Source organism: Orbicella faveolata, unplaced genomic scaffold (genome assembly GCF_042242905.1).
Source record: "Orbicella faveolata isolate gen_17 unplaced genomic scaffold, um_ofav_v1 contig_35, whole genome shotgun sequence".
Lineage (NCBI taxonomy): Eukaryota > Metazoa > Cnidaria > Anthozoa > Scleractinia > Merulinidae > Orbicella > Orbicella faveolata.
In genome coordinates this window covers 5,772,873-5,798,915 of record NW_028301564.1, presented here as the reverse complement: position 1 = coordinate 5,798,915, position 26,043 = coordinate 5,772,873, and the positions used below count along the sequence as shown (strand labels likewise).

Sequence of the window (26,043 nt, the reverse complement as noted above, 5' to 3'; positions counted from 1 at the left end):
CGACAGTTTCTCCTGTGGACTGTCCACTTGGGATTTTCCTGATGATGGGAAATTTGGAGTAATAATAACATATTAGCAGATACTCATCTCCTTTCCAGAAGAACAGATCGGTTCCAATGACCTGCCAAGGTCTTGTGGGTACTTCATGAGGTTCCAATGTTTCTTTAGCTTGTGAATTTTGACTTTCTTGACATATTTCACATGTCTGGACTCTGGACTCAATGTCCTTGTTATAGTTGGCCAAAACACACAAGACTTAGCTCGCAGCCTACATTTCTCAGAACCTTGGTGGGCCTGATGAATTCTCTCTATGACATCACTCCTTTGTGACTCTGGGATAATGACTCTTTCCCCTTTTAAGATTAGCCCATTCTCAACAGAAAGTTCGTCTCGGTAAGCCCAATACTTCCTCAAGTGCACTGGAACCTGTTTCTGCTTGTCTGGCCAGCCAGAGTAGATGAGTTCCTTCAGGCCTGATAGTTAAGGATCTGCAGCGGTGTCTTGCTTGAGTGAGTCCAACCTTGTGTCAGTGAACTGGACTAGGCACACCTTGTGTAGATCAACTGTGCCTTCATTGGGTAGGGGATTCAGTCTTGATAAAGGGTCAGCCAAACGCATTTCTGTGCCTGGTTTGTACTTGATTACCATGTCATAACCTTGCAATCTGAGCAGCATTCTCTGAAGCCTGGGAGGGGCAGCTGTTAAATTCTTCAAGTGGATCATTTCGAGGGACTTATGATCAGATTCCACAATGAACTTCTTTCCAAACACATAAGAATGGAATTTCTCACAAGTCACAACAACTGCAAGCATCTCACGCTTGATATTTGCATACCGTCTCTCTGTGTCAGTGAGTGCTCTGGATGCAAAGGCAACAACTTTGCCATCTTGTACGAGGGCACTTCCAAGGCCCCACAGGGATGCGTCAACCTGGATGACTGTTTCCTTTTCACGATCAAAGTACGTAAGTGATACTTCCTGGCAAATTGCTTGCTTGATGCTTTCAAAAGCTGTACTGTGAGACAAGGACCATTGGAAATCAGTGTCTTTCTTGAGTAGGTTTCTCAAAGGCTCTGACATTGCAGACAAATTTGGAATAAAAGGGGCCATGTAGGTTGCTATGCCGAGGAAGGTCTGGAGTTCCTGGGCATCCTGTGGCTCCTGAATGGCCCTGATGGCTTCAATTTTCTTGGGATCCGGGTGGACCCCTTCTGCATCAAACAACATGCCGAAGAATGTAATCTTTGGCTGACTGATACTGCACTTGTCCAGGTTGAAGACGAGACCGTGCTGCCTTGCTACTAGCATGAGATTGTGCAAATTGGCATCATGTTCCTCTGTGGTAGGGCCATGCACTGCGATGTCGTCGGCAATACCGACAGTTCCGGGACATTTCTCAAGAATGAAATCCATTTTCTGTTGAAAGATATCTTGACACACATAATCCAAAAGGGAGACGAGTAAATCGGAATCTGCCGAATGGACTGTTGAAGGTTGTGAGTAAGGAAGACTCTTCATCTAGTACTACAGACCAGTAACCATGACGGGCATCCAACTTTGAGAATACTGAGCTGCCTTTAAACTTGTGCGTGATTTCCTCTAGAGTTGGGGTATGGTGTTGACTTCTCTTAACAGCCTGGTTGAGATCTTTGGGATCTAAGCACACCCTCCATCTCCCATTTGATTTTTGGGAGTAGGCAACACTTGTAACCCAGTCGGTGGGTTCAGTCACTGGTTTAATCATACCAAGACCAATCATTTCATCAAGTTCCTTTCTTATGTCGTCCTTGATGTGAATGGGACACTTCCTTGGTGCATGTACCACAGGTGGTACATCAGGGTCAACGACAATGTGATACTCACCTTCAAATTTGCCAATACCATTAAAACAATCTGGATAGAGCCTCTGGAGGTCATGTATGCTGTGGATTGCAGGAACTGGGCAGTGCACACTGTTATTGCTTGTGTTTATCTCACAGTGTAACTCCACTAGTTTGAGCTTGCATGAAGTGGGCAGGCCACAAATAGCAGAGCCATCAACATCAGCAACATAAAACTTGGCCTCAGTTTCATTGGAATCATATGAACATTGGACAGAACATATACCATGCTGGGGTATCGATGTACCATTGTAGGCAGTCAGTTTGGTTTTGCTCGGTGTTGTATCTTTCAGAAGGCCATTTTCGTCCAGGCGATCTGGAAACATTTTTCCATAAATTCTCAATGGCAGAATGTTTCCTTGTGCTCCAGTATCTACTTTCACTTTCAGCAAAGCATTTGGATTGCCAAGATTTGGCAGTTTCACTTTAATATGGGCAAAAGCTTCATTTGTCTCCACATCAGCACCAGTGCTATCAATTTTGATGTTCTCAAATAACAACTCCTCAAAGTCAGAATTTGTTTCTTCTACCATATGTACCTTGCTCTGCTTCTCTTTGGCACGCTTTTCCGGCCATCAAATTGCGGTTGGGGTGGTGGCCTGGTTTGCTGGCCGTGTGCCTGGTTACTGTTGCACACTTGCTCCCAATGATTGTACTGCTTACATTTCTGGCATCTTGTACCATATGCTGGGCATTTTTTTCCATGGTTGAGTCCACATTTCCCACATTATGGGTGGGAATCTTGTCTGACAGCATCAATATTTGCTTCATCAGTACCAGCAGAGGCACCTTGCAGCTCTAGGGATTTCATGTCATTAACCGTTGCTTCTCTTGTTCGAGCGATGTCCATTGCCTTGTCGAGCTTTAGTTTCTCATCCTTTCCAAGGACGTTTTCTTGTACTTTCCGCTCTCGAGTACCAATAATTAACTGTTCAATTAAACGTTCTTCCATCTCAGCTTCAGTGAACTGGCATTTCTGAGCTTGTAGCTTGCACCTAGCCATGAATGAATCGACAGACTCGTCCTTTGTTTGTCTGAAGCCTTGCAATTGGAAACGAGCAATTCGAAAATTCGACTTGGGCTCCAGATACTTCGTAAACTTGTCGAAAATCATATCAGTTTTCGCTTTGTCTTCATCGCTCAGTTCAAAGGAGTTGACGACTTTAAGGCCTTCTTCGCCGATCCAGAGTAGGATATATGTGGCCTTCTCTTTCTCTTCTTTCTTGTTTAAGGGCCCGTTAAAAATGAGCTGGCAATACTGTTTGAAAGTTTTAAACGCTGTTGGCAAGTCGGTGTCATTCCAATCCATATGAGGCGGTTTTATTCCAGATAACTCGCCCATATTTGTAAGTGAAGTGATGACTGGTTGAAGATATCAAGGTACTCGGTCTTGCAAACCAGCTGCACGCTACAAACAGTAGATGTCAAAATCCGTGTCCATCGGGTTTATTCAATGTTCTATCTGCTCAAAACAATGCTGGCCGTGGTTGTCCATCCCACCGCTGCCACCATGTAAAGAGATGTAATAACTATTTGAGGGATGAGCCAGGATTCAACAAGGATTACTAAAAACAACTTTACTCGTACAGTAATCCAAGATGGAGGCATTCAGTTTGACATGCGCGGAGACCGTGTGGTCCATAAGTAGCAAGGAAACTGGTGACTAGCCATATCATAACAGTTTCATGTCACTTTCAATTGGTCAAAACAATCCTTTTACTTTGAACTGTAGTACTGATGTTCTTTCAACGTTACTTTGATAAGTCATTCAAGTATTACAAAAGATTTCCGAAGCACTGGAATATGGATGGTGTCACCTCTGTATTGTAAGCAAAGTTTTTTAGTTCATTTGTTTGAAGTGTGGCCATAATTTGACATACAGTGCATTTCTTTTCCCGCTCGTGTTGTTCTCACAATAGTGACAACAAAAGAGTATCTTGAACTAAATCAGTGTGTGTTGATGTCTATATGGTCACAGCAAACGTAAGAATGATAAAAAAGTGATTACCATTTGATTCAAAGGTATGGTGATGTCAACTGGAGTGACAACCAAACTGTTTTCGAAAGCCCATGAAAAATTGAAAAATTGAAGCACTTATACTCTCGCTTTCCCACATAGGTTCTGGATCACTAGAGCCAACATTGTCTTCAACATCTGTAACTGTCATAATGTCAGAGTTGCTAAAACATTGCAAGTAAAGATCGAGTAAATTTGTTAGTAGTGCATTATTTTTGAACTGGTTACATCAGTGTAAATTAATCTGGGTCAGAATAACTTCCAATTCGATTTGACCCATGTGAAGTATGGCTCCTGAACCATGCTGGAGTCTTAAGCTGGAGTTTTGCACTCAACTATAAGATCATATCAGTACTCAAAAGTGAGACAAAGGTTTCAAGTTTACTCACCTGTCGATGACAACAGCATCCATATGGTCACTTTCTTTACCTAAAAGCAATATTCTTTGCTTAATTTTGGTCACTTGTAGAAACTAAGTGTAAAACTGACCAAAATACTCTTACCTTCCATGCTGGTCATACCGCCAAGCTGACACCCACGTGCGTCAAGGAGAAAAGTATTTGAAACAATGCACCCACTCCAACTTTTCTGTGGTTATAATGCTGACCACTCTTGCCAATTTTTCAATTTCAAAACACCCTCATGGGGAACTAGGAATAGGTTAACCTCTTCCAGGCGTTCAGTTAGCTGGGGCACAGTGCGAAAAACGGCAAGTGAAAAAATAGGAGAGAAGCGCGGCGAGAGAAAGTGCTTCTCCCCTATTTTTCGCCAACAGTTTTTCATGCTGTGCCCCAACTAACTGAACGCCTGGTAGAGGCTACAAATAAGTTGTCTCCTTTAGCCCAAGCATTTAAACATCGCCTTTTGGGCTGAGCCATACTATGAAGAGCATATTTAATTTATCCAATGCACAAATTCCTACTGAACTACCGAACGTACAAGTCTAATAACTTCGATCCAGCTTTGAATTATTTAAAAACCATGTCCATATTCTTTTAAGAAAATGAAAACTTTTACATGAAATTTGAACATTATAGAAACCGAGTAATTCTAATCTGAGGAACTGCTGACTGTGAAACCTGCAAAACTACTACTTGAACTGTCAAATTTCTGCAAACCGATTGCAAAATGAAGAAGGAAAGAAAAGACAAAAAACGTAAAGAAAAAGAGTTAAACGAGGGGTAACGTCATCCAAGTCCTAATCCCTTATGACTAACTTCGGTGATCAGACAATGACCCATGCTTTCCTTATGGTGCCAAAAGTAAATGTTCTTTCTTGTAGGCCATACTCGATTATTAATCAACAGGGCAGCTATTGTGGAAGAAAGTTTGCAATTGCTGACAACTCAGTACGGTCCACTAACAAAAGCAGGAATCTTAGCAAGAAAGATTAGCATTGATTCTGCTTCTAAAATCAAGCAATGTAACTCACCGAGAACATTGTTACATTTACCTAGTGTTTAAACTGTCGAGAGTCGACCTCTTGGCGGCAAATAGGAAAACATGGCTCAGATACCAGTAATAAATAAATCACCAGAAACAGCAAATCAGGTGGATTACCACTGTTAAATGTACTTGTTTCTAACCATCTTATCTATCTTAGTGAAAGTAAAGTGAAAACTCTCATTTGTCAGTCTTTTCCAGGTTGCAGAGTTTCTGCTAGTTCTACAGGTTCCATGGTCCTTACCCATAGAGACCTTAAAACCTAGCGACCTAAAGGCAGGGAGCGATATAACCCAAATGTTTCACGACAGGTAGTCGCCAGTCCCATTACGGTAGAAAAATGTCAAGGTCCATAGCAAGATGCAGCTTGTGCCCCTCACTAAGCTTGCTCGCGACTTTAGACAAATCTGCAAGATTTGACATAAAATAAGGATGTCGACCAATGATGCACACAGCACGGGTGTGATAATACTGTGCCTTCTCTTTGCTGGTAGTGTTCCATGTGTTTTGAAATCATATTATCATGAGCTACGACCTGCTTCGAAATTTCCCCTCCACATCCTGTACATTTATGGATATTTCCATGTTGGAACTCTATCAGAAATGGATTCCTGTTATGGTATGGCTGTGGTAAAGCTGTTCGCTGGTGTGGTCCTCCTGCTTGTAGGTGGAGAACTGCTACCTGATGCTGTGGAGTGACTGGCTGTTGGTGTTGACCTGCTACCTGAGGCTCTGAAGTTACTGTGTGCTGGTGTTGACCTACTATATGAGGCTGTGATGCTACTACGTGGTGGTGTTGACCTGCTACATGAGGCTGTGAAGCTACTGCGTGCTGGTGTTGACCTGCTACATGAGGCTGAAGCTACTACGTGCTGGTGTTGACCTGCTACCTGGTACTGTGAGCCTACTGCCTGTTGGTATTTACCTGCTACCTGATGCTATGAAGCTACTGCATGCCAGTGTAGACCTGCTACCTGCTGCTGTGAGGCTACTGCCTGTTGGTATTGACCTGCTACCTGATGCTGTGAAGCTACTGCATGGTGGTGTTGACCTGCTACCTGCTGCTGTGAGGCTGGGATCAACTGCACTGGACTTGCTGTCTGTTGCTTTGCTTCTTTCTGCTGCTGCAAAGCTTTCCCCTGTTGATGTGGACCTGCTGCTTGCTGGTGTGGGTCTTCTGATAGCTGTAGTGCACTTGCTACCTACTACTGTATAGCTAAATACTGCTGGTGTAAACCTGTCAGCTGCTGAAGACCTATCCCTTGTTGCTGTGGCCTTAGTACATGCAGTTGCCGGTCGCTCTGTATCTCGAGCTGTGGATATGACAAACGTGTTTCTTGATTGACCTGTGTCCGCTGCTTTGACCAAATTTCGTGTGGTTGCTGCCATGCTTGGGTCTGCTGCTGCTGCTGTGAAGTGCAGGCTGATATATTCATCCAAGTGTTGGTGTGAGTTACTCTTGCCTTGGCTGTTCGGGGAGGCCTCTTGCCCTTTTGACCCCTTCCATGAGGCATATCCCCTGATACAAGGTTTGAAAAATTGATAGTATTGCTACCTTGACTGCGCCTGAGCTTTTTAAGCCATTTGTAGAACTTAGGCTGCACTTTTTGGTGTTTTGCATAGACAATGGAGAGTGAAATAGACAGAGTTTTGTCGTTTATGCAATTGCAAAGAATTCGGCCTGTACTGTATGTGCTTATGACGTGTGGGTTGTGAGCGTTAGTCTTGTTTGGAACGAGAAGTGATCCTTCTGAGTTTGGAATTGGAATAACATGTTCTGAAACCTGGGGGATTTTTTCAGCTTTCTCTGTCATTCCAGTTAAGGTGGAGAGGGGAATCCAGTCGATTCTCTCTTGAAGTAGACGATTAAGAATTGTTTTTTGTGTCCTCTGCAGGCTGTGGCCTCTAAGTCAGACTACCACTGCTTGCTTCTGAGATCTTCGTCCCATGCACCTTCTGCAAAGCTCTCTACCACTGATTTGGCATCATTTTCACCCAGTCATTGGGGAATGTGATGACGTGATTCAGTAGGGCCCTTGGTTGATAACTACTGTCTCAAGGTCGTTTTCTAGAGGTTGTATCAGATTCTGTAGTGATCCAACGAATTTGAATTCACCAAGGTGTGTCTTCTTCATGTCTTATCAATAAACTCTTGAACAACATTATTCCCTTCAGATGGGTTGGTTGTAAATCGTGCAGGTGGTCATCCTTAGCCGGCTTGCTCTTTAACACCAGCACCAAGAGAACAAAAAACTTTCTGTGCTTTGTTTTTCAGAAACCAGCGATAGGCCTCTTTACCTGGCTCTGCAGCTTGACTCCATTTCTCCTCCAGGGTATCCAGGCAGCATTGAAATTCCTCTATATCTCTACTGTCAACCAGTCCAAGCACATACTCCCGGTCACATGCTCCACCAAAGGTATTGTGGAGAAACTGCTTGGTAGGCCAAAGGAAACTAGAGGGCTTTAAACCTCGTCTGAGGGTGTTTTGTATGTGCCTCTCACACAATAAACAGCACAGTCAGAGGTTTCCTCAAACGCCTTGATTAACGCTGTCTCATCATTGGTACCAAATGCCAAGATTCTTCGTGGCAGGATTTGAGGATGTCAAGTTAGTTCAAAGGTACTTTTATGACTGAGTAGTGTTTCTATGATGTACAAGCACCGGGTCAGTGACGGTAGGGTGTTTGCCATTTCAGCGATTCTCCAACAGGAGATGCTTGTAGGAAATAATGGTAACATTAAATTGTCCTAAGTCAAAGGTTGCATCCTTGTAGAGTTGGGATGAACACCGACTTTTAAGGGTGTACTACAAAACCCAAAGTATCCAATAGTTTGACTGTGTCAACAACATTTTTTGCACAATAATCCCAGATTGGCCCCATTAACCAAGAGTCGTCTATATAACCTGAAGACAAGTGACCAAGCTGTTGCAGGGTGGTAAATACTGGTTTCACTAGCTTGGTAAATTTTCTGGGACAGAAAGCCAAACCATTGGGGAAACATGTAAACTTAAATAACATGTTGTTCCATTCAAATTTGAGGTACTTTTGGTGTGGCTTTGCGATAGGGACCGAATAGTAAGTGTCCTTTAAATCAATGGATGCCGTGAAGCAATTTGGGGTAATGAACCTAATTGCTGTCCAGACTGAGTCCATTTTGAAATGTTGGTATTCAACATGCTGGTTAAAGCATTTTAAATTTGAGATCATTCGATACGATCCATCTTTTTTATTTGCCAGAAAAATTGGCGAAATATATTCCCCACTTTCATGTTGGGTTGGGTACAATGACACCTTTGTCAAGCAATTTTTGGATTTCAGCTCCTATAACCAGTGAGTCACTGATGTTGAAAGTTTTCCTTTTCAGGCCCAAGTTCTTTGTGGGCTGTGTGGAAAATTCAATATATTGACCCTTAACACAATAAGGACTTCTGAGTCAGAAGTTATTTCCTTCCATTTGTCAAGAAACATGGTGCTTACCCTGTTGGATGCTGGTATATTCAATTGGGATTGCAGGTCGTTGCCAAACAGCAGAGCTGTTACTGGAACATGCGAAGCACACAGGCCCGCATAATCTTTATTTAGATGCGGTTTGATTGACTCCCAGCGGCAGTGGGACAGGTTGACATATGCATGCCCTAGGAGAGCGACTGCATCTGTGTTCAATTTTATAAGTTTCTGAATGTCTGAGTTTGACTTCGGCTGCTTCAAATTCTTCATTTCTAGCAGCAGCTCAATGGATTTGCACAGTACAGTGCCAGCAGTACCAACCGTTTTCTGGGTTAAGCTGGACCTGAGGTCCTGTTGTTTTACTGAGTGGCTCAGTTTATCACAGATTTCGGGATTAACCTGCGGTGTTGCGAGAGTCTCGCAGTTCACTGGGTGTAAATATTTCCCTGACCTATCCTTTAGTTTTGAGTCTGGCAATTTCTTAGACCACAAGTTGTTAATAAAGTCAGCCAGTTGTTTCTCAGCAGCCAGACCTGATTCGTCTGCGTTGAGAAGATCTTCTGTGATTTGCGCTTTGCTTGAGTGGAGCATGGGGTTTATCTTTGGAGGTTTTGTTGGCTTCAGTGCCACAAAGGGCCTAAAGTTCCGCGTCCGAGTCATCTCCATCATAATCTGAACCATCGGAACCACTCAATCTTTGAAACTGTATTTTCATCATTTAGGGTCGAGTTGATCGTCTGTTACTGGGATGAAGCTGCTTGAGTGACTGGTTCATGTTGAGGATCGAGTCTGCCATCGCTCTGAGAGTTTTGTTGACGTTCTGAAGCATACTGACCATGGGAACCGGTGGGCAGTTGTTGGGGTCTTCTCCTTAGGATCGTGGTCATTGTTTAAGAGGGCATCCTCTGCCTCAGTGGAAAGTGTTTGCTTGCTCGTATTTGCCATTACCAACGAACTTCAAAAGATGTGACTGACCGCTCTGGGATTACGTGCACAACTGATCGCTCGGGCTACTTGCACATATCTCAGGTGACTCACTAGTGAGTAGGACTGGTGTTGAAATAGAATATAAGAGTCTATGGAGATTAGAAGATGACATTGAAATCAATCAACAAATAGGTAATTTACCAAATAAACACTCTTGAACATTCAACAGTGTCATTTTTTTCTCATCCTGGAGAGTTTAAATGAGATTTGAGCAAATTTTGAAAAATATGTCCTACGGTGTTATAATAATATTCTCAATCATGTCAGCTTCCAGTTTTTCCTGAGTTCTTTTTTCTGCTACCTTCTGCTGTTTCTCAAGTTGAACCATTTTAATAGCAGTAACAATTTATGTACAGAGCTTTATCCCGAAATCCGCCCTCATCCTAATGCCTTGGCAACAGGAGATGACTGACATTTCAGGCTAACTGAGCATTCACATCAGTCCAAGGTCCTCCAAAACTATTTACATTAATTTTAACAATAATGGTGAAATATAATTAACAGCAGAGTACAAATCTAACGAATTAAATAGTAGGTTAAATTTGTAAATGTAGGATGCTTCTAATAAAATTCAGGCTTCAGAAACAAAGCAATTCTAATAAATATTTCATACAACTAAAAAATATATCGTTGAAGAGAATTGATCATTATCAGATTTGTAGAAAAAAGTAAAATAAGCGAGGTATTTCAAACCTATTTTGAAACATTCTCCCCGTGGAGGGCCGATTTGTTGACAGCCATGAATTTGTTGTTAGCACCTTTGAAGTTTGCATCCAAGGGGCTGACAATGGAATGCTCCATTATCAAAATGTGTTGTATCAAATAGTGAGGTACATAGCTGTAGAAGTTGGAGAATTGTTTTTTTTAATGGTGTTTGTTAAACAGGCATGATTTCACAGTTCAGCATTACTATAATTACCTTTCCAACAAGCTGATCATTGGTCATGTATTGATGGTTGGTTTTGGCATTCACAAATGGTTTTTCTTTGTATCTTTCTTCTTTCCTTTTATATGTGTTTTTAATGTATTTGCATCTTGAGCAAATCAGTCCACCTGAATTAGTGAAAACTTCACACTTTGAACTGAAATGCCTAAATAGATAACATTGGACATAACTTTATGGAGAAAATCCTCTCCAAAGGTATATTGTAACCTTATTAGGTGGTCAATCTACTCATATACTCTTTAAAAAATGATACTAAAGTTTATGTGCCAATAAACGTATATTCCTCGACTATGATCAGTTTTTAAAAACCTATGCTAGTATTAAAATTAAGTAACCCTAGTGCTATATTTCAATTACATTAACAACATGATTATGCCCATATGTGGATCTCAATAAAAAAGCTCAACAGAGTCCACTAAGATCTGTGGCCATTAATAATGTTACATATTGCTATATTCTTAAGCAGATTTATGTCAATTTTGTAAATAAAATATAATGGCCAAATAATATAATAACACTAATACTAATAATACTAATGATAATACTAATAATATAAATAATAATAACAATAATGAAAGATTATTATAATCACCTTTCCTCATTGATGTCTCCATATGTCATGAAGTAGTTTTCAACTTTAACCTGGTACATTTCTAGCAAGTCATTGATCTCGCACATGGGAAGATCACGACATACGTGCGATTTTTCACCTAGTGACAGCACATTTCTCACTTGGACTACAATATCTTCAAAACACAACTGAACATTGATGTTGTCTGTCAATTGGGTTTTGACAGCGAGCTGGTTGTACCAAATCTCCGCCCCGATCTTATGTTCACTGATGTTTCTTTTCAATTTGACTTCACTGACCATAACATGGCCATCACACCAAGTATTTTCCAGGTGTAGAAAGCTGATGGACTCTTTGTTGTTGACCAGGACTTGCCACTTACCATCATCTCTTACTTCCTTGGCGATGGACACTTTTGATTGCAATTTTTTCCCATTCGTCGATTTGATTATCAGATTTGGCGAGCACTTGGTCTTGTTTTTGTTTATTTAATAACGCTCTTTTGAATGATTTGTTTATCCTTTTGTTGACCTTTTTGACGGCACCACCAGAAAGGTCACGCACGGCACGGAAAATGATATAGGACGTGATCTCATCAACTGGACTTATCATCAAAAGTTTTTCTTTTTCTCGATTTGCATGAGCAAAAATGTCGTTGTTGGTTGTGACACTGTTGTTCACGACTTCGTAATTTTGTAATACCCTAAAAGAGAATTGTCGAAACTTCTGATTATAAAATCTATGCTTTGCAGGATATAAATGCAAGGATGCTTTCCATTATGCCAAAGGTTCTGGAAATTTTGGTCGGAATTCAAATGGAAAGGTCCGTTTCAGTTTCTTCAGACCAGAATATTTGGGATCACCTCTGGAGGTGGTCCAGTTATTTTGACCAAAATTCGCCGTTCCATTTTTGACAAACCGGTTCTTTGCCCTAATTAGGGAATGCGGAAAAGGAGTAAAAAGTGGCAAGAGCCATTCCTATTGGTTGGCCCAGTTTGATCAGAAAATGTTCCATTTTCCTCGGGTATTCCCACTGATCTCTGACTGGTCTGTTTGGGATAATGGAAAGCACCCCAAGTCTTGTCACAAGTCAATCTTCGCTCATCACTGTGCAGAATAACTCACCACACTTGTATAGAGGTATGAAACTCCACCGTGGCCTTTCTTCTTATGCTCTTCCAAAATTCCTTGGCTACAGCAGTCCACTTCATGGTTGACAACATCTTTGTTGTGGCTAAAAACTTTTGCGTGGCCCCACATACTTTTTAATTTTGGAGGGCTTTCGCCATTGCGTCGTATGATTAGACTTGCTGCAAGTCGACCTTCACTTAGTCATTTCACACACAAAGTGAGAGGCAGAAACCTTTGCTCAGTCTCTCACGAAGCCAAAGGCAGACTGAGTGACGAATGTGCAAGTGCAAGCGAAGGGAGGTAAGGTAAAGGTAAGGTAAGGTAATTTATTTTACGTCAAAAACACGGGGAGTGGTTGCCCAAGTCTCCCGAGCCAGGGGCTCATGATAAAAGTGTTTGACACACATGTTAAAAAAAAAGATTTAAAAACTATATATTAAAAAATACAAAATTATCATACTATTAATATCTTAAACATAAGCACTGAAAATACAATATTAAAAAACGATAAAAATACAACATGTAAAGAAATCATTTAAGACAAGAACTGCATTGGCAGCCACCAAAGTTTATTGTATTAAGATGATTGATAAAAGCTGGAATGTTTGCTGCATTTTTTGCTGCCGGCAGTAACTGATTCCAAATTCTAGAGATGATATAAGAATACGAGCCGTGGAAGAATCTACTATTGTAAGGGCGTTGTTCTACGTTTAGCCCGCTGCTTCTAAGATTGTATGGCGTGACCCGGGGCTTGAATAAGTTGGTGATATAACGTGGGCCATTTTCTTTAAAACACTTAAAAAATATTATCAGAGATTGTTCAATATGTCTATGTTCTAGCGTTCTCATGCCCAGCAGTTTGAGTAATGACTCATAATTAGAAGTTTTCCCCGTGTTCATTACTGTTCGTAGACCGTAGTAGTTAGCGTCTTCCACTTTTTGTTGAGCGTTTTACCTGTACCAATCAGTAAAGAATTACAATACTCAAAATGCGGTATTATAAAGCTCCTCTATAAAAGTAATAAAGTATCTATGGGTACTAAGCGCTTGAGGCGACAAAGTGCGGCAATCTTAGCGTATACTCTTTTCAGCATTACATTTGTGTGTTCTTTGAAAGATAACTTATTGTCCAGACATACTCCAAGGATCTTTAAATGTTCTTTGATATCGATTAAGGTGCCATCAAACTCCAAATCGTAATTGTATGTTGAATTCCCAAGAATCATTGCTTGTGTCTTGTCCCCGTTGGCTTGAAGATAGTTGTAGTTAAGCCAGGTAGATAGTTTTTCCATGTCTTGATTTAAGACGTGTTGAAGCACAAGAGGACTTTCGTCCGCCATATATTCGGTTGTATCATCCGCGTAGAGGCGGAGGGAAGAGACGGAAACAGATTCGTTCATGTCGTTCATAAAGATGTTAAACAGTAAGGGGCTAAGGAGACTTCCCTGCGGGACGCCGCACTGTAAAAGTGACCAGCTAGAACATGTATTATTGCATATTACCCTTTGTTTACGGTCATGCAAAAATGATCTTAAAAGTTGTAGGGCTGGTTCTTGCAAGCCATACGCTTTTAACTTTGCTAGCAGCAGATTGTGGCAAATGCAGTCGAAGGCCTTGGAGAGATCGATAGCAACTACACCCACTTCTTTTTTTTCATCAAGTGCGTGTCTCCAATCATCTGTTAATTTGATCAACGCTGTAGCGCAGGAGTGTCCCTTAAGAAAACCCGACATGTTGGGCGAGAAAATTGGTGCAAAGGAGGCGTACATCTGGTCAAACAGCACTTTCTCAAATAGTTTAGAGATTGCAGAGATAACGCTGACTGGTCGGTAATTGTTTTTATCGGTCACATCGCCCTTCTTATGGATGGGGGTGACATTACTCATTTTCCATTCTTTGGGCAGAGTACTCGTGCGAATACAGTAATTAAACAAAGACGTTAACGGAGTAGCCACGGCTATAGCGGAAAGTTTAACAATCTTTGGAGAGAAACCGTCGGGGCCAGTGGATTTCTTGGCATTCATTTTTAATACGTAGTTGGTTAAGGTTTCCTTGTTGATTTCCTTAAAAGCAAAGTCAAGGTTGTATGATTTGCTTTTAATTGCTGCTATGCTAGGATGGTCGCCGAAATTCTCTTCCGTTAAGCTCAAGGCTGAGTCCTGTATTCTTGGATTTACAAAGAAGTCGTTAAATACGTTGCTGGGATTAGATACGAGTTTCCCATCATCCAGAAGATGGATGTTAGCTGTGCCATCAGTGTTAGATTTGTTGTTCGGAAGAAGAGGTTTCATCTTTTTCCAGAATAAACCAGCAGATGATGTTCCTGAGGCTGCATCGGCGCAGAAATTTTTGACTGCTCTTCTCTTTAGACCTGTAACTCTGTTCCGTTGTTCTTTGTACTTACACCAGTTTGAGTCTGTTGGCGCGCGACGGAATTTCTTGTAGAGTCGGTTTCGTATGCGAATCTGCTTTTGAATGTCTGGGCTGATCCACGGCAATTGGTTATTACGAAGCTGTATTCGTTTTACAGGTGCGTGCTCGTCTAGGACTTGTTTATATAGGCCAGACCAATGTGCCCATATATCATCGATGTTGTCATAAATATAAGCGCTGTCCCAGGGGACGTTTCTGAGATCAGAAAGAAATGTGTTCGAGTCCAAATACTTCAGGGATCTGAATTCTATTGTTCTTGCCTTAGGTCTCGGTAGCTTTTGTTTCCTCACAACAAAGATCAGGTCGTGATCGCTAATCCCGACTTGCAAAATTCCACTTGTCGCCAATCTCTCAGGGTGTGATGTTAAAACAATGTCAAGTAGAGTTCTTGAATAATTAGTTGTTCTTGTAGCCTCGTGAATAACATTCGTTAGACAGAATTGTTGGCTGAACTTGGTCAGATCTTTATTTGGGCCATTTGGGTTATCAGGTGATTCAAGCATGTTCATATTAAAGTCCCCGATAAACATGACTTCTTTCCGTTTGATGTACATTTTCTCTGCTGCTGACGCACAGGCTGGAATAAAATCCTTGACTTTGCATTTACCAGGGGAGCGGTAGCAAGCACATACTAGAAACCAGTTATTAGCGCACCCCTTTACATCTAAACAGATCGATTCAATACCTTCAGGCTCAAATTTAACTTGTCGACGGGCCGTTACGTTTGATCTGATATAGACGAGTAATCCTCCACCTCCTTTTTTTCTGTCTTGTCGAATGATACGATATTGTGAGTGAGTAAATAAAGAAGTAGAGACAGATTCATCGATCTTACTTTCACTGATAAACAGGATGTCGAAGGCGCATTTGTCGAGTAGATTGATGACTTCGTCTGACTTACCGAAGATACTGTTGACATTGAGGTGGCCAATCTTCAAGTTTTTCTTATAGTAACCGGTAATGTTCGTAGTAAACCATTCAAACGGTGATTGGGATGACAGCGAGTCGCTTGCCGCTGAGTTGTCCAAATCAGGTTTTGCTGGGTCCACAAATAAGGAGATCAATTCTTCAGGAGACGTGGTAGAAAATGGTAAAGTTCCTAGGCTGCAGCAATTGCACATCCATGGCTCTGATAAACTAGTTGAACCGAGCAGATCTCTGCGTTGACTGATGGAAAAACCGCCGCATTTAATATGATAATTACTGTGGCAAGAAGAACACATCGATGAACGGTGGTTCACGGCAATAGTTCTTTGGCACGCCGAACATTTAGGTTTGTCGCCAGGATTACTTTCCACGTCTCCCCCTCTTAGGAGTAGAATATTGTGTGTTGCCACAGCATTCGAGTAGTATAATGTTTTCCTGGATATGAATTTTCTTCGTAAATATCTCTTTCGGACAGGGTTATACGCGAAGTCGACGTGAAGATGGCGTCGTCCGCAGTCGCTTTGGCTGTTATAAAGTAGGTCTTCGATTACATGTCTCTGCTTGAAAGGGCAACTTTGGTCCACGGAAATAGTTATCAAATTGAAGTAGGTTGTATCTGAAATTTTTGTCCTAATTGGAAGCGTCGTGGGTAAAGAAAACCACGCGAATAAGACCAGCAAGGCATAAACGTGGCAGGTTGCCATTGTCATATGATAATTACCTGGCTGGGAAGTTCATTTCTTGTCAGTGAAAGAGTAGCTTCTGGTAAATCAATCCTATATTTTTGTTTCCTTTTAGCGGCAGCTTACGGTCGCCGTTCTTGTGTTCAACATGCACACATCCATAACAAAGTCAGCATGTGTAGGTGTATTGTACATGAAGAAACACAAACCTCTTGGTCCAGCTGTTGCTAAGTCTCCTTTTCTGTCACTGACTGGAAGTCAGTCGGAGCCCCAATTTTTGGCGCAAAAAACATGATTGACATTTCTCAGATTTCACACGTTCTACACGCAATCCTCTCAAAGGAAGAAAATGGCAGAGGTGACACCGACCAAGACGTTTTTGAGAGTCGTTGTGTCCCCGAACTCAAAAGAAGTTATTTGTATCTAGTGCGGAGGATTTGTCAAAAATGTTGACAGACGAAGAAAACTGTTTCATTTAAAATCTCCACCTGAAAAGACACAAGCCTGTTTAAACCTTGAGAGAATTACTTTTTGCAGCGTAGATCCAGAAAGATGCATAGCTAACACTCTCTGTAGATCCTGCACCGAGAAGGATTCCACTCTGTGAAAGCTGTAAAAAACAGGGAGAATTTGCAACAAAACGACAACTTCAGACAAGTGTTCACAAAAATCCTGAAAGTCATTCACTGACTGCTTCTCCACAGAAGCCCGTAAAATGGCAGGTCACCTTTGCTTCTGCAACTGAGACGGTCATATCTCTTGACGCTTTTGATGTGCTCTCGGCTGAAGATAAGAATGCGACATGCGAGGCACGCCAGATGTTTTGCATTCACAAAATGGCTGCCGGAATCATGGATAAATCTGAGAAAAATCACAGTTTTTTCAATGGCATTTCACGGATCTAACAAACATAAGACATGAGCTGGCCAAAGATTTGTCGAGCCACTACTTTGAAATGAGAACATAGATGGATTTCTGAAGGACATTTATGGAATCAATGATCATGCGGGATGTAATAAATCAGGGTGAAGCGAATTGTAGATCTACATGCCTTAATAATCACAAAGAAGAATGAATTGAAATCCTACATTACACAACATGGATATCTGATTACCGATAACATGACTCCGCACGTGACTAGATTATAACATTCCTCCCCCTTAAGGCTTTTGCTATTCCAAACAAAAAAAGAAACACTGGGCAGAAGTGTAATAAGATCAATCAATAATGTTTTTTTACGCAATGTGTGTAACGCAATGATTCTTGCCGATCACTAATCAATGTTCAAAAGCAGTGTCATAAGTTTTAAAGTTCACAGTCCTTGAAACGTTCGGGTAAATGTCGGTCGCGGACCGGGCATGATGGTTTAGCCTCTTGTGCATGAGACGAACTCACGACCAGCTTGGTTGGGCTACTCGGTTGGGTTGCGTCTTTTGTGCAATCTGCCTCTGGTACCACTTGTGGTACCAAAATCTCAGGATTTGACTTTGCTGGGTCTTGGCTGTGGCTCTTCCGCATATGGTCCTGATGTTGTCAAACAACTCAATCATCCGGTAATTTGAATAGGGCTGAGAGTGGGCCCGTCGTCTGCACCACAGTTCCTTTTTGCCAGGACTTGGGGAAACTGAAGTCCTTTATGAACACAGGCTCACTGGCTTCAAAGCCCCTGTGTTTGGTATGGTGGTCGTGGGTCTGTTTTTAATGTTCTTGCTTCTGTCTCACCAGACTTGCAGTGTTGGGCACTATGAGGTCAAGCTTAGATCTCAGCTTTCTCTTCATCAGCAGCTCCGATGGTGAAACCCCTGTTGTTGTGTGTGGTGTTTTGTACTTGAGCAGAAAACGTGACAACTTGTCTTGCATGGTTCCCTTCTTTATCCCTTCTTTGAAGATGCTAACTGCTCGCTCCACCTGTCCATTCGAAGCTGGATGGTATGGCAATACTTTGGTGTGTTTGATGGCATTTTTTGAGAGGAAATTCTCAAATTCTGCACTTGTGAAATTGGGACCATTATCGCTGAGGATGGTTTCTGGGAGACCATGGGTCGCGAAGATTTCTCTCAACTTCACTATGGAATCTGCATCGATCACCACCAAATACATGTCACCCTTATATGGCCCTGCATAATCAATGTGCACCTGTGACCAAGGTTGACCGGGCCACTCCCATGGGTGGAGAGGTGCTTCTGCTGGGGCTTTCTGGTGCAGTTGGCATTGCTGACACTTTTTAACTGCATCTTCTAACTCACGATCTGTTTGGCCACCACACATAACCATGTACAAGGGCTTTCATCCTTGCTATGCCCAGATGGGCTTCGTGAAGCTTGGCCATGACTTATGCTCGTCCTTGAGGTAGTACTATCACCCTGTTTCCCCACAGAACACATCCACTTTCTATGGTTAATTCTGCTTTCCAGCTCAAATATGGGTGTAACTGCACATCCTGGCAGTGGTGTGGCCATCCATTAAGTGCAAACTGGTGCACTTTTGAGAGAACAGGATTGCGCCTTGTCCATTCTTGGATATGATGTGAGTGATTGCAGAAGTGGTCCAGATGTTCTAAGAGCAAAACTGTCTCTCCAGGTTCAGGAACAGACTCTGGCCTCATCGACAAGGGGAGTCAACTTAATGCATCTGCATTGGCATTTGTGGTCCCTGTTTTATAGGCAATCTTTTACTCATATGCTGCCAAGGTAAGGGCCAACCGCTGAACTCTTGGCTTTCTTCTTGTTAAAGAGCCCTTCCAGCGGCTTGTGATTAGTCTGTATGGTGAACTTGTGACCGTACAAGAACTGATTAAACTGCTTCACTCCGAAGATGATGGCCAAAGCCTCTTTTTCAATAGTGGAATAACCATGCTCAGTTGCGTTCAGTGATCTTGACACGTAACCAATTGGGCGCTCTGTTCCATCTGGCATCCGGTGGGACAATACTGCCCCTACTCCATAATCTGAGGTATCACTCACCAAGATTAGTTCCAGATCTGGCTGGAAATGTACCAGGAGGTTTGCAGACTGAAGTAGTTTCTTGGATTTGTCAAAAGCCACCTGCTGCTCGGTCTTCCAACACCACTTTGTACCTTGTCTAAGAAGCTTTTGGAGTGGTTCTAGTACTGTAGCGATGTCTGGTAGGAAACGGTGATAGTAATTTAGCATTCCCAGAAATGCACGCAGCTGTGTAACATTCTCAGGTACTGGGGCATTGTGTATGGCTTCCACCTTAGCTTCTAGTGGCTTGATACCACGACCATTGATCTCATAACCACAATAGGTGACGTCCAACACCATGAAGAAACACTTTTCTTTTTGCAGCCGCAGCCCAGCTTCTGACAGCTTCTTGAGTACTGCTTCTAAATTTGCAATGTGATTGTTGTCGTCCTTCCCGCTGATGAGAATGTTGTCCATTCGCACAATGACCTGAGGAATGCCTAGCAAGAGGTTTTCCATCGTCCTCTGAAAAATACCAGGTGCAGAGGACACTCCAAAAGGCAGTCTATTGTACTGAAATAGGCCTTTATGGGTGTTTATGGTGGTAAACTTCTGAGACTCCTCATCTAGAGTCATCTGCTGATATGCTTGCGACATGTCCAGCTTGGTAAATTTCTCACCACCTCCCAGGGTAGCCAAAAGATCCTCTGTTTTCTGTATTGGATAATTGTACAGTTTGGACACTTGATTTGCTGTTAGTTTATAGTCTCCACAGATCCTCCCAGTCCCATTGGGTTTTGCCACAGGTACAATGGGCACTTCCCATTCTGAGAATTCCACCGGAGATATAATTACTTCATGCTCCAATCTTTCGAGTTCAAGTTCAACATTTCTTCTCAGTGCATAAGGTACTGCTCTGGCTTTGATGTATTTTGGTTCCATGTCTTGATCCACGTAGATCTTCGCCTTTTCACCTTTTAGTGTGCCCAATCCTTCAGCAGATACATCTTGGTATTTTGAAAGCACGTCTTGAAGTGCTGATCGGGGGCTATCACTGGCTATCTGAAAGATTGTTTCCCAATCCAAGCGAATTTCTTCAGGCCAATCTCGACCAAGTAGGTTCGGTCTGCCACCTTTGACAATGAGAGCGTTTAATTTCTTTTGCTGGCTTTCATATTTTACTGGAACCATACCTGCTCCTAGTACTGGAATCTTTTCTCCTGTGTACGTGCTTAGAACCGCTTTTGTTGTCTGGAGTGGACCTAATGCATCACGCAATCTTCTGTACATTGCTTCATTTCATATCACCTTCGAAGCACGCATGTCGATTTCCATCGTGGTTTTTTGTCCACAAAGTTCCAGATCCACTTTGAACGATTTCTTTTGATCGCTGGACAGCTGATACATGGCATAGACGTCGTCTTGATCGGCGCTTTCTTCAGCAAAATGGGTTCTTTGTTTACCATCTGGCCGCCGCCCATGTTTGTCTTACTTTTGAGGTTTCTTCTTTCCTCGACATACTTTAGCCATGTGGCCTCTCTTTTGACATGTGTAACACTCTTCATTCTTGTATTTGCAGCTCGAGGGATTATGGTTTCCACTTTGACCTTGTTTAGACTGTTGTCACATCTGGGCCCAGGCATGTTTCCACCAGTATCGATTACATTCTTTGAAGCCATTTCGGTTGCTGTAGCGATTTCTACTGCCTTGTTGAATGTGAGCTCCCGTTTGGCGAACAGTTGTCGTTGAATGCGATCATTGCTGATTCCACAAACAAGTCAATCATGTAGCATGTCTTTGAGTGTTGCTCCAATCTGGCAATGCTCTGAAAACCTTCTGAGTCCTGCGACAAACTCTGCAACATTTTCCCCTTCAAGGTGACTCTTGCTATGGAATTTGAATCGCTCGACGATAACACTTGGCTTCAGAGAAAAATGGCTTTCCAGCTTTTCTAAGATCTCTTTTAAACCTGCATCGCCTGGTTTCCGGGGTTGTAACAAATCACAAACTAATCTGTATGTTTTGCTTCCACAAACGCTTAACAGGATGGCTCTTTGTTTCTTCTCGTCTTTAATTTCATTTGCAACAAAGTACTGCCCTCAAACTGAAAAAGTTGGTTCTTGGTGGCAATATTTAGCAACTCTACCCAGGCTGATTTTGTAATGTTGAGATTATGCTGTTTATTGAACCAGTCGTCCTTAAATGCCTTTTCAGCTAGAATTTGTATCGCCTCATCAACAGGGACATTGGTAAAGAGCAAAGTTACGTCATATAAAACCAGGATACTGTGATTGTCAACTTCCATGTCATGGAGAGAATCCACAAAATTAAAAACATCACTGATGGTGTGGTCATTGACTGATAGAGGTTTGTACTTTCATCAAGGCATTATTACCACTGAAACAGCTGAAGCATTCCTTTCCTCTCTAAATGAGAGCCATTCATCTGTCGGCTTCACCATGGAACTTGGCGAACACGGTAAACTTCCTTTCCTGGGAACAGACGTCAGGAAATGCAATGGTTGCCTGGAGACAAGGGTGTGCAGAGAACCAACTGACCCTGGATTATTACTACATCACAAGAGCCACGTCGACGTTAGATACAAGAAGTCATTGCTAAAAAAATGCTGGATCGTGCCTTGAAACTATCATCTACCTGGCAACTGTTCCACCTGGAATGTGATCGTCTCACACAGACGTTCTCCCGACTCCAGTACCCAATGCAATTGATACAATCAACCATCAGTAATTTTGTCACCAAGAAAGTTTCTGGCGATGCAATTTCCACTCGAGCACATAACGTGAATGAAACGCCTGTCAGAATAGTGTTACCATTCAAGGATCAGAGATCGGCCAATTCCACCCGAAGACAACTTGGGGAACTAGGCCAAAAAATTGGAATTGATATTCATCCCGTGTATACAAGCCACAAGATCGGACACGAGACCAAACCAAAAGAAAAGAAGCTGCCTATCATTAACCAGCAACGCGTTGTTTACTACTACAAGTGTGGTTTGTGTGATGCAAACTATGTTGGATACACGTGCCGACACCTCTATCAATGCATTGAGGAACACAAAGGATCGTCTTCAATCGGGAATCACATCAAAGAACAGCATGGAACAGTCCCAAGTGACATATATCATGATTTTAAGATCTTGAGAAAGGGCCAAAGTAAATGCGACTACCTGATCTACGAAATGCTCTTTATAAAGGAGCGTAAGCCAACCTTGAATAAACAGTCAGATTCAATCCGTGCAAAGTTATTAGTATAGGTTTTTTTATAGTATTTTATTATTTTAACACTTACATTTTAGCGTTAGCATTTACATATTTTATCATTTGACATTCTCACACCCTAAGTTGTACTTATATATGTATATTTCATTCGTTTTTTCTTCAACTTGAAAATGATCTCAGAGAGATCGAAACGTTGTTTTTTACCGCTAGTTTTTATTCTGAAACATCATACAGTAATTGAGTTAATCATTTCTCTTTGATTTGGTACTGAAAAAAAATCACCTTTCTTTTGATGTTATGATGGCATTTTGCTTTGGAAACTAATTTAGAGCTTAATGCTTAATGGCATTTTGTCAAGTTCAAGTGTAGAGATGCAATAAATGGGTATTAGATGCATCAAACATGATTTTTCTGATTGGAATGGCTTATGAAACAGTTTAAATTCCTGTAAAACAAGTGACTGTATATTTTGTCTCTTGTCCCAAACAGGATATTAAAATAGAGGGTGTTGTCCTACATAGGGTAGGGTTTCGAGAGTGTTTTTGTCCTAAACAGAGTCAGAATTTCAAACCCTCGAGGGCATCCCTGTACCCAAACATGTGTCAAGAACCCCCTACACCCTCACGCTAAAATTATTCATTAGTAAACCCAATGGTTTCCAGAACTTTCCAAGACTTAGATTACGATGGGTCACTATACCCACCATTTATCAGTTGACACAACAATCATGGTATCAGAAAACAGCCCAATATTGGTGTCATTTTTGTGACACAATAGGTTGTTATAGCAACGATCAAAATTCAAGAATAGCACTTTGAAATATTATCAATTTTGATTAGCTGAATATTCGTGCAACTTTTGGCACAGCATTAACTGTATGTGGAGTTCATAGCCACCTTACAGGTTTGAAACATATTCAGTCAAAGATTCTAGACTAATTCTAGACTAATATAAAATCAAGGCAGTAGAATAAGGTTCAGTAGCAGTTAGCAATGAATAAATCAGATGTTACTGTGTAAATCAACTTGAATTTTTACCCATTAACATTGGGACAAATAGAGTGATTGATTGTTCATTCAGGCTAGATTACTAGTATATAAATTAAACTACTAGTTATACTATATGAAATATTTGTAAAAATAAATGTCAATTAAAAATGTCTACCTGTGATAATCCCAGGATGAATTTCATCTGTCAAACCTGAGTCTTTGTCTTGACCTCCTGTAACAAACACATTAAAAATAATTAGTTAACGCAGCATTTTTGTTGGAGCTTTTGTACCGACTTGGTTGGAGAGGGTGTTGTGTTTTCAGGTCAGGATGGTAGAGATTCAAGACGATTCAAAGTAATCAAGGCAACAACTTTTATTCGAGCGAGCGAGCAACATGCATGACACTGATGTGCATGCGCGCATGTAGGAAAACCACATGCAAACTACGACATCCCCTCCTTCTGACGGAGATATGGTAAGAGTGACAACAACAAAAAACAAAAAAATTAGCAATGAGTTTTGTTCAGTTTATAAATCCAATCTGTCAGGGGGCTTGACAAGCCTTCAGGATCAGAGTGGGGGTTCTGGAGCTGGACCTCTCAACTGTGGTGTACTGGCAGGTGCCGGTGTGGTCTGTTCACACGTAGAGAAACTCTCACTTGGTAAGGTGCTGGGCGTGGTGCTATAGACTTCATTCAGGGGTGTCAATGGTTCATCACTGGGGTTGTTGCTCTGGATACAAATTTTCTCTCCTGTTGGCCGAAGATGACTGCGGTTTCGCCTGAGGGTACTGCCATCTGCCATGGCGACCATATATGAATGGGGGGCCTGTGTGCTACACTTGACAATACCAGGTTCCCATTTGTGATTGTGTGGGCTAAGTACACGCACTGGGTCATCAGGGTATATGGCAGGAAGTGGCTTGGAAGACCTGTCATACTGTGATTTTATGCTGGTCTTGCCATGCTTGGAGCTTGGTGTTTACGTCTCCATCTGCAGATAAGGACAGGCCTGGTTTGGATACAGAAGGGAGGTTTGCTTGGTATACTCTTGAGTTTAAAAGCTCTGCTGGTGATGCAATGTTGTGGTCAAGTGGGGTGCTGCAAAGGCATAACATGGCAAGATGAGGATCTGCACCAGATTCTTTGCATTTCTGGAGGAGGTTCTTTACAGTCTGTACGATTCTCTCGATGAAACCATTGGCTTGTGGATAGTACGGACTTGTTGTCACGTGGGTGAAACCATAAGTGCTGCAGAATTCTTGGAATAATGCAGAGGTGAACTGAGTGTCATTGCCAGTGACAAGTTTATTTGGGATCCCATGTTCTTCAAAAATGGATTTCAGGTGTGCTATTGTTGTGTCTGACTGGATGTTGTTCAACTTTCGCACCAGCGGGAACTTGCTGTAATAGTCAGATAGCAACAAATAGGATAAGTTGTTCCAAAAGAATAGGTCACATCCAAGTGTGTGCCATGGTTTCTGTGGGATGTCATGAGGCATGAGGGGCTCCTTTAAGTTCATATTTTGATTGTGTTGACATGGAGCGCAGGATTTGACCATCTCTTCTATGTCACGGTTTATGTTGACCCAGAACACTGAACCCTTAGCACGGAGTTTGCATTTTTCTGCTCCTTGATGTGCATAGTGTAATTGCTGCAATATGTCTGCCTGTAGGCTCTTCGGAATGAGAATGCGTGTACCCTTCAGGATTACTCCGTCTGCAACGGTTAATTCGTCATGATAATTCCAGAATGCATGAAGGTGTGCTGGGCAATCTGATCTTGTGTCGGGCCATCCTTGGGTGATGGTTGAACGAAGTGAGAGGAGTTCTTCTTTAATCTGAGCAATTCTTGTTGAGCTTGCATTCAGGTGGAGGTGCAGTTCATGGACAGATACATCCAGCCCTTCAATCGTATCACCAGGACAGGGGCTGATCCTGGACAGTGCATCAGCCAGTGGGACGTTCTTTCCTTGGACATACTTGATGTCCACATCGTATTACTGGATCCTAAGCATCATCCTTGGGATGCGTGGAGGAGCTGTTGCAAGGTGTTTCTTGAAAATCACCTCTAATGGCTTGTGGTCTGTCTCAACAGTGACGCCTCTTCCATATACATAGTAGTGGAACTTCTCAAGACCATGTACCACGGCTAGCATTTCTCTCTCGATGTTTGAATAACATGATTCTGTCTCTGTCAAGAGCTTGCTTCTATACTCGATGGGGCCCTTGTCTTGGAGCAGGGTTGCACCAAGGCCATGCGAGAATGTGTCAACTTGGATGGTCACTGGTTTTGTACTGTCAAAGTACTGTAATGAATCGGCTGATGTGATGGCTTTCTTAGTCTTAGCTACAGCTAGCTGGTGCTGGGGCTGCCACTGGAACTCACTGCTTCTCTTGGTGAGGTCCCGAAGGGTGGCTGA

The 26,043-nt window shown here is 42.1% G+C and overlaps 2 protein-coding genes and 1 pseudogene across 2 annotated transcripts; 1 reads left to right on the top strand and 2 right to left on the bottom strand.

Moving 5' to 3' along the window:
• Window positions 1–8,702: 8,702 nt before the first annotated feature.
• Window positions 8,703–9,734, bottom strand: LOC110066579 (uncharacterized; annotated as a pseudogene).
• Window positions 9,735–13,434: 3,700 nt separating this feature from the next.
• LOC149102760 (uncharacterized) lies at window positions 13,435–16,488 on the bottom strand. The gene has a single exon (XM_089273370.1). The coding sequence runs from the start codon at window positions 16,486–16,488 to the stop codon at window positions 13,435–13,437; it is 3,054 nt and encodes a 1,017-aa protein (XP_089129496.1).
• Window positions 16,484–23,829, top strand: LOC149102759 (uncharacterized). Its single transcript, XM_089273705.1, has one exon. It carries the CDS (start codon window positions 22,015–22,017, stop codon window positions 22,663–22,665), a length of 651 nt encoding a protein of 216 aa, XP_089129831.1. The 5' UTR covers window positions 16,484–22,014; the 3' UTR covers window positions 22,666–23,829.
• Window positions 23,830–26,043: the final 2,214 nt, after the last annotated feature.

Excerpts from the sequence above, each read along its gene's own strand:
- LOC149102760 (XM_089273370.1), bottom strand. The coding sequence starts at position 16,488 with ATGGCAACCTGCCACGTTTATGCCTTGCTGGTCTTATTCGCGTGGTTT.
- LOC149102759 (XM_089273705.1), top strand. The coding sequence starts at position 22,015 with ATGCTGGATCGTGCCTTGAAACTATCATCTACCTGGCAACTGTTCCAC.